This window comes from Anopheles gambiae, chromosome 2 (assembly GCF_943734735.2).
Source record: "Anopheles gambiae chromosome 2, idAnoGambNW_F1_1, whole genome shotgun sequence".
Lineage (NCBI taxonomy): Eukaryota > Metazoa > Arthropoda > Insecta > Diptera > Culicidae > Anopheles > Anopheles gambiae.
In genome coordinates, this window is record NC_064601.1 from 22541190 (window position 1) to 22550611 (window position 9422).

General features: G+C 45.8%; 1 protein-coding gene across 1 annotated transcript; it reads right to left on the reverse strand.

The window, feature by feature from the left end:
- Window positions 1–5849: 5849 nt before the first annotated feature.
- LOC1273407 (odorant receptor 83a) lies at window positions 5850–7753 on the reverse strand. Its single transcript, XM_312381.2, has 4 exons — window positions 6688–7753; window positions 6470–6574; window positions 6211–6366; window positions 5850–6117 (listed from the first exon to the last, which is right to left on the reverse strand). Exons 1-4 carry the CDS (start codon window positions 7738–7740, stop codon window positions 6067–6069), a joined length of 1365 nt encoding a protein of 454 aa, XP_312381.1. The 5' UTR covers window positions 7741–7753; the 3' UTR covers window positions 5850–6066.
- Between the last annotated feature and the right edge of the window lie 1669 nt (window positions 7754–9422).

Here is a 9422-nt window from a genome sequence, read left to right on the forward strand (position 1 = left end):
TAAAAGGAAATATCAAGCAGCCATTCAAACTTCAATCTTTTATCGCTTCCATTGCCAGCTTAAACACAAAGAAAACCGTGTAAAAAGCATAACAATAAACGTTTTTACGCCATTTCCAATAATAATTGCTCTGTTGTCCTTTTTTTTGCTCCATCTCCCTAAAACAATCTAATTATGCCATTGGTTTGTCGAGATTATTTAACAGTGGCTTAGCGGAAACTAAGCCTTCTTGAGCGCCACTTAGCCGCCTCCCACTGATAACCGACTCTGATTTTGTTGGACACTACACTAATTAAATGCGGCCAGAGCTTTATGGGCATTCGTTACAACAGCATCGCTCCCTTTACATCATCGCCAGACAACAACAACAAAAAAAAAAAAACAGTTCACGCGTACTGTTTCGCACAATAAAGACACAATTAAAAACTCGGGGCAGCATAATGACCAATTTTCCGCATACCGATCTTCTTCGATCCCAGCCGAGCGAACGGTCAGAGCGGGAATATCCACTCATTTGCGTGATTATGTCGGTGTTTCGCTGTCGAATCATGACAAATGTCAAGCAGCGATTAATTAAAACGAGGGTTTGACGGTTGAGTTCTGGCGCATGAGGCATGAATCCACATTGCTCAGGTGGCTGCAAGAGCTGCCATCAGCTTCAAACCGGTCGGGCTATTCTGCGTGGGGTTTTCCGCAAAACAAGAAGATGAAATAAAGGCACACTCACGCGCAGCCTATTATATTTTCCCATAAAGGGGTTTAGATTGAGTGAACTCAACGCAATGATGATCGTTTTTTTGTGTGTCTCGTTACCCTTTTTAATCTTATTGCCAAATTCCGGCCCCAGACACTTGCTTGCCAGAGCCTCCCGAGAGAGCAGCCCCGGGGAAATCCATCACACGAGTTGGCTCCATCCACACACTCACGCACAGAGATTGGTTTCTGCTGGAAGCAAGCCCGCTTTGCTAACCGGCGGCTTCGAAGGGAGAAGCATTTCGCACATCGTAATTATTTGCTTGTATGCTTGCGCGGTTTGCATTTGTTTAATCAACATCCAACGGATGGGCACACGTGAGAAGAGGCGAACTGGCGTTGCTGCATCGCATTCGCATTCGGAGTCACGGTTTCGTGCAACACATGCGAAAACTCTGCCGCTGGAAGCGAGTTTCGTTATCAATGCTTTGGGTGTGGGGGGTTGATGAGGCGGGAGTGACCGGGAAGATGATTTTACGATCATTTGCTAGACGTCGGGCGAATCAGTTCCGTTCCTGATGCTGATTAGGAATTTCCAAGAGTAAATGGACAAAAAATAAGCTAGCACGTTTGTTTTGGTATTTCCGATCATAATTCCCAGATTGAAGATTTGCGATCGTGACTTGAGGTTGTGGTTCGATACAGGTGGACGGTGGGGCACGAATTGAACGAATATTTGTAATAAATAAATATTGAAGTTCATTTACGACGATGTCTGATGATTTACATTAATGATCATGAAAAATGTTGCTCTTTTAATAAGAGTTTTTATATTTTTTTTCTCCGTATTTGACGAATGATGTACTCCATTACTTAAGCATCAATGACCTATAACATCTGGATGATTTTCTAAACAAAAAATAAACTATTTCGAATGGTGTCTTACACATTACTGTTTTAAAAAAATGGGTAAATAATGCTGTATTGTCAGCATAGACTCATTTATCTGTAATAAACTGTGTAATGGCTGGTAGATTTAAACAAAGATACGAATGCTTCAATCGGAATGCTCTTAATGTTTTCTAAAGATTATAGGTTTTTTTTTTTTTTTTTTTTTTTGGCTCAACAACCGTTGCCGGTCAAGGCCTGCCTGTACCACTTGTGGGCTTGGCTTTCAGTGACTAATTGATTTCCCCCCATAGCAGGATAATCAGTCCAACGTATGGCGGCACGGTCTATTTGGGGATTGAAGCCATGACGGGCATGTTGTTAAGTCGTGCGAGTTGACGACTGTACTACGAGAACGGCTAGGAGAAGATTATTGGTACTTTCATTTATAACTTACCAATGTCCTTAAATGCATACTAGTTATTGATATTCTAGCAACATACGTTAATTATATGATCTTAGTGCGCTAATAACTTTACATATTAAAATAGTAGAACATTTAGAACTTAGACATTTATTTTCTTTTGACCGCTTATTCTTGCATTCGTGATCATTGTTCGTAGTGCGGTGTAACGCTTGCAATGACCAGTCCGAACCCCACAGTCATTATGTTCTGCGGGTTGCATAGCTTAGGCGTATTGTAAAGTCGAAGCTTTATTTTTGCATAATCGGATGTAACGCTGTAACAGTTTCTATTTGCATTTGAAAATTAACATAAGTTGACATATTTATAGCCCTAGGACACACTCCATTATTCCTTTCAATTATCAAACGCTTCAATTCTTACAGCTAACGCTGCACCCATTGACAACAATGCAATCTTATTTAAACCAACTTTTCCGCGTACTAGAAAAAGCTCAAACAAAAACGATTTTAGTGCATTGCTAACATCATGTCGCGCACCATGTTGCTATGACGGACAACAAATGCTCGGCTTTACATCAACGCTTTTCTTCCAGCGTACAATGGCAACGCTGGTCCTCGTTTCTTGATCCGGGCGGTTCATTCGGCTGCCATCCGGTTTGCTACAGCCCAACCTGTGCGAGCTCGAAGACTTTATGAAGGAAGATGGAAATTAATTAATCTGCTTTAATAATTCATCGTTATTATGAGAACGCTCCGTGTCGACAGTTGGCTAAAGCTAGCGAAAACTGGGAGTAACATCTCGCTTTCTCTGCAACGCACCATCATGATGCAGTGCCCTGATTCTAATTAAAGTTTAAGCTACTTCATCTCTGCACCCCTTCCCGGGCCGGTGTCTGGCAAAAGCGGAAATGATAAACCAAAACACCGCACGTCCGACCTCCGCTTGCCAGGAAGCTCGTCCCAACGCTCGCACTGACGGATGGATAGTTGTTTCATATCGTCTCACAGTTGTCTGCGTGTAAATTTTATTTGCCACCCGTCGCCCTTCGTGTCCACCCGCGCGTACCGCGTGGCATGGCAGTATGGCACCGGAAATAGTAGCTCCACGCGCCAGCGCAGCAGGATATGGTGGATATTTCGGATGGCGAAAGATAATACGTACGAGCCAGCTGTCTCATAATTTTGTTGTTTCAGGCATTCGGAGCATGAAATCCGTCCTCGGAAAGCGCTCGACCGGAAAGCTTGTGTCACGGTCTCCTTGGAGACGATGGGCAGAGCACTGCTATCCCTTGCCGACCGCCCTTGCGTATACTCCCTCCTCACTCCACAGTGATAGCGGAGCGATAACGCTCGTTCAAAGCAAGTTCAAAAGCACCACGTCACTGCTAAGCTTTAGTGTTTGGTATGTATGGGTATGTCTGTGTGCGCAGAATGGAGAGAATGTGCGACGGCAAAACGAACTGTTTACTCGAAGCAGCATGCAGCGCAAAGGTTTTGCCGGACCAAGGGACGCAGTGCCGTACCGGGATGGAAAGATCCTTGCCCTGCCCCGAAACCGAAACCGGGCGTATAAATTAACGGGACCAAATTATCGTCCCGGAAAATCATCCCCAGCTGTTTGCAGCTGGGCCGATTTTGGGAGTAGACAGGGGGAGAAAGAGAAAGTTTTTGCAGCCAAGTTTACCAAAGCGTTAGCAAACGAAGGGCAAACAGCATTAGCAGTTTCGCTTTCCGTAGCCCTTGATGGGAAACTGTGGACGGGAAGGACAGGAGGAGCACCCGCTTTAAAAAGGGAAGCTGTCCCGGGAAGGTCGTGAACGTGGGAGGGGAGGTGCCTGGAGCCCAACCGAAATAGGCTAAACAGAAGGTGTTTAACAGTGTCGAGATAGCGGCCGACTTTTGGGCAAATATTTTCTAAGCAATTTGGCATGTTAAATACGTTGGCTAGTGTTAGTGGGTGGTAGTTTCCGGGGGAAATGGAATAGGAAAATGGGTCGCATTATTTATTGATTGTACCATGTTTGATAAGTAACCTTCGGTTTATGCTGGTTGCGTTGTATAGAGCATCGCTTGTCTTATTATACAACACTGCAGGAAAAAGCATGTAAAGCACACAGCCAAACATTAGCTGTGACAGGTTACTGTGACCTTGATAATTTTGATAAGAACTGCACAAAACACGCAGTCATCTATCAATGGCGACATGACATTGGTGCGCGTACGACAAAACATTCCGTCTGTATTGTGTGAAGCTTTTGGCTTGCCGGTGCCGCTGTACAAAAACCATTCCAAAATTGAAACGTTTCTCGATGCCGTAAACGTTAAGAAAGAAAAAATGCCGCATTGAAGCCAGTTGCTGGGTGGAAATTTCTCCCAGCGTTGCACACAAAGAACCATTTACAACGGGGCCTTGGTCGTCCGGGTGGTATTGTTTTGCTCGAGGCGTACAGAACACTGCAGGATGCCATTGTTGGCATTGTTCCATGGTTGGTCCTGTTTTTTTTTTGCTTCCCGTTCACAACCATTGAAACAGTTTCGCTGCACAGACTTTTCAATCGTGCAACATTCCCACACATAATGGTTATGCATTATGCTCATTGCGAACGGCTCAAAAAAGATCGTGTTTCGTCTTGTTTGAGAATATGAAAGGATCAAGACAAGCTTACAAGGATGATCGAAAAATGGATAAGCTGATGTGCGGGTGTGTGTTACCGATTTCTTTGTAGCATTGTAGCAGAATGCAATGTATATAATGGGGGCAAGATTCAATTAAATTTCACTCGCAAAAATGATGTAATAATTCATTCCCTGGATTGAAAAACCGCACTCTATCGTTTGGTAAAGTTCGCTACCCGTGAATAGGCAAGCAATGAGCAAAGAATAAAGCAAACGAGGGCAAGTGAGCCAGACAACATTTTCCCGAAGGGATAACGGTTAACGAACCGTACGCCAAAGTCCGTCCACCTTTGCCTCCGTCGAAGGGAGCCGCAGCGCGCTGTGTATTACATTTCTTGTTGGAGAACATCAAAGAATTTCCCATTGAAAACTATGTTTTCGAAGCATTTAATTAAAAAGCTCTCCGTGGTCTCTTTCCATTTTCCTTTTTCCACACTGGATCCCGGTCCCGAGGATGATTCCATCCGCAGGATAATGCCTCCACCGTCCCACGGCACGTCGGGCCACTGTGCCGGAGAGTAAGCTGTGGCTTTAATGTGTTTGGACGTTGATTTTTCGTCTTTCAAATGTGTGCGGCTTTCAGCGCGTTTAAAGCGTCCCTTTGCGTCCCTTTCGCCTGTCGCCCGCCTCGCCCGAAAAGGGGGTCGATGACACGTGCTCGGAATCAATGAAGCCATGTTCGCATTCCAGGCACATCTACCGCATTCACACCGACCGCCTGGAATATCCCTCGAACCCGCAGCAAAGTAGTCGGAAAATGTTGCGCTGATCAGCGAGGGAAATTTAGCCACGAATGGTATGGTTTTGCGTGCTTTTAAATCCGCTCTGGGGCCCTTTTTTCTTTGGCGCAGGACGAAAGAAAAGGTACTCCGCTGAAACATTGAGCATTTCTTTGTGCGTGTGCTTGAGGAAAGAAGGAAAATCTGGGGAGAAAAATGATCCTTCCCAGCACGGTTGTCTACCCCGCTGATGGATACGTGAGCTTTTGACGAAGGATAACAGCATATATGGGCGGGTACAGTGTTTAACCGAACCGTTCATTAAAATCAGATATGCGTGTGAGGTTAGGTAAGGTGGTCGATTTGGAACTTCCCTTCTACCCATCGCATTAGGGCTTTGGTTGGGGAGGATTGAAATAAATGGTGCATTAATGGTGTTGAGGAATAGGATGTTTACGAAAGTTCGTGAGTTCGTGTGAGATGAGAAATGAGTTTGGTTATTTTGGAATGTCTGGATTGAATGGGGTTGGTTTGTATTCCTATGTGTGTGAGTGAGTATGTAATGCAGTGTGGTTATGTATGTCTAAAACGTGCTTATTCCAGATTTTAGGTAACATTTATTGCTTTTATCAATCAAACATTCGAAAAGCAACCATTTAATACTTTAGCGAAACTTTTTAATGATGGTGTAGTACGAGAAGGCAGCCTTGAGTACCTGCAAACACACATACAACACAGAGAGAAGTTGACATAAATAGCCATTTTCAATTAACAATTGGCCGCGGCCTTACGGGAAAATACCACCCACCGTGTAATACGTTTCCAGGTTCAGTTCGTACAGCTTCAAACCAGTCAACCGTACCGGTCGTTGAGCATTCATCAGGATTATCAACAGCCGGCGTCGGTAGGAAGCTCCACACAGATGCCACGGAGACTTCCACAGTGCGTCACCCACCTTCAAGCCCTACAAATGACAGTCGGAAAATGTTGAATCACAAACTCACTGCCATCAAATCAAAGCAATAAATCAATGTCGCGCAGCAGGACATTGTCCCTTGTTGCAGTACCTGGTTCTTGAGGGTCTGACCAAGAAAGCAGTACAGATACAGTTCCGTTATCGAGAGCATGAAGTACTCGAGCACGTTAATTAACTTCATCGTCGACAAACTTTCCTGGTAAAGCGAGAGGGAAAAGGATTGACTGTTATGAGACGAACACTCGACACATTGCCACTGTTGGTGGAACTTGGAAACTTTTCATTGTCTCGCATATCTGTCCCACTTACCACCGTTGCCATGAAGGAGAGAAAGCAAAGGAGCAGTAGAATTTGAAGCAACTTCAGCAGGACGTAAGGATGGTAGCAGTTTTCGAGCAGCTGACAGAAGCGCAGCAATATCAGATGATGCTGAATGCAGTCCTCCATCACGCAGGTCAGTTCAGGGGCAAGTTCCATCAGATAACTTTGAGCGGGACTCAGCTGATCGAGCCTGGATGCCGTTTTGGTGCCTTGCACCGTGTCCAGATCTTCGCGGAACACTTCCTGCAGGACGTAGTCGCGCGTATCGAGCTCATAGTTGTCTTGATAATCGCGCAGCTCCGGCCCATATCCACCGTTCAGTATCATGGCCGACTGGCGCACATTCGAGAGGCTGCAACACAGCATATCGAACTGCGTGCACACCACAAACACAAACACCATAAACAGGGCACTGGCCAACCCAAACACCAGGCTGACCTGCAGCTGCCCCAGCACCTGGAAGATGTACGCCAGCTCGTACATCGGTGACTCATGCACGTCCACCGGGTACCAGCAGGGAAACGGTAGCGTACGCTCCTGCGACAGTATCGGATAGACCGCCCAGTGCATCGTGCCGAGCAGGCAGGAGGCGATCCACCAGAACTGGTACTTGTTGGTGAACCGGTAGCTGGAGCTGATCGATATGTAGTGCACACCGGCGGCCGAACGTTTACGGAAATGGCGCTGGCTAAACTCGTACAGCTGCCGGATGTTGCTTTCGTACAGGCGCAGATACAGACTCAGCGGCACCAGGATCGAGTAGATGCTGGTAGTGATCAGCGTGAGGAACAGCTCGTCGTAGCTAAGGTCGCCCGTCAGCACCGACATGATGTGAAAGGCCGCGATGTGCACGCAGATAAAGTACCAGAACAGCTGGTAGCCGAAATCGAACAGCTCGGAAAGGAAGAACCGACCGCGCAGGTACTGCGGCAGGTAGGGATTGAAATCCGTCGGCCACACCGCCATAAGCCGCAGCACGCGTTCGAGCAGGCGGAAGTTTATCAGCAGCGTCTGGTCGTCCTCACTGGTCGGTCGCAACATGCTGCTGCCCTTGATGCCGTTTTGACTGTGGGCGGGACACCGAAAGACGAACCCTTTTTAATGGCGAGCGGCTGATGTGACTTTCTGATCGAGACCGGCGGGTGAATAATTTACTCCTTTTGCGGGTGTAGAAAGGAAAGGATGCCCTTTTTTGAGTCAGCCCAGACCCTGCCGGGACCTTTTTGTGTGGAGCATCGCAATGGCGTGCGTATTAATTGTCAAATTATGCATGCATTATTGAAGCGGTCGGTTGGAGCAAGTTAAATGGTCAAAATAAGCCCTCCCAGTTTTCCGTCTCTGTGGTAGGTGGAGAAATAATTGGAGCAGAATTAAATCTACAAACGTGGTTGAAATTATTTTAAAATTTTAAATTCTTTGACGTCGGTACACTTTTAAGGTCTATTTTGTGATTTATGTATATGATCTTGGTTGTATTTCACAAACTATTCCTCAAAATATAGTACAACAGGTACAAGGAGACGGGATATCTTACTTCTCAGGTATTTACAACGTGTTTTTACTAAAAACTTTCACATTGAATATGATACATCTTCATTTCCAGTGGACATGCAAAGTTGCTCGTTAAGTATAGTATAAAAAATCATAATTGCAAAATAAACATTAATTTTAATACATTATTTCAAATAACATATGTATATCATTGAGAGGTTTTCACTATTTTTGTTTTGTTATCTGTAGAAATTTGTTAGAAATTTGTAAGATAATATTTGTGAGAAACGTACCCTGAAAGATATACGCCAGCTCGTACATCGGTGACTGTAAAACGCTTAACGTAAAACTGTAACCATCAAAAGCAAAAACTGATATAGCGTGGAAGTAATATGGATATAGTTATATTCCTGTGAAACACACGCTTAAATGTTATGTTTTATGTACGAACCAAAAGATAGTTGAATTCCACAGCAAAATGTTTCTCTCTCTCTCTCTCTCTCTCTCTCTTACACTCTCTCTCTCACTATCAATCTCTCCCTCTCTCTCTCTCTTGTTGGCCTGCTCACGATAGAGCAGGTCGATGAGACATGGCCCGGTCAACAATAATTCTCAAGGATGCTCGGTCCCTGGCTGTAGCCTCCCATCCATGTAGACACACGATCTCCGACAGGTCTCGCTTCACCTGATCCAGCCATCGAGTTCGCAGTGCTCCTCTGCGCCTTATGCCGAACTGAGGATCGCTGTCGAACACCTTCTTGGTGGGGCATGAGTCCGGCATCCTCCCGCCATCGTATCCTACCAGTCTTCGCCACTGTCAGGATGCTCGGTTCGCCGCACAGCTCAGCAAGCTCGTGGTTCATCCTTCTCATCCACGCTCCATGGTCGAACACGCTGCCAAAGATAGTCCGGAGAATGCGTCGCTCGAACACGCCGAGAGCGTTTGCATCCTCCGCTCGGATGGCCCAGGACTCGTGTCCATAGAGAACCACCGGGCGAATCAATGTGCGATATATATCACATTTCGTGCGGGCTCGAAGACTTCGGGATCTCAGTAGTCGATGAAGTCCATAGTATGCACGATTCTCCTGCACAATGCGTCTCCGGATTTCGCTGCTGATGTCGTTATCCGAGCTAACGACCGTCCCAAGATAGCAGAACTCCTTTACTACCTCGAGATTATCGACGTCAACTGCTTCCCAGATGGTCTGAGCCTCCGGCTAGCAGGTACT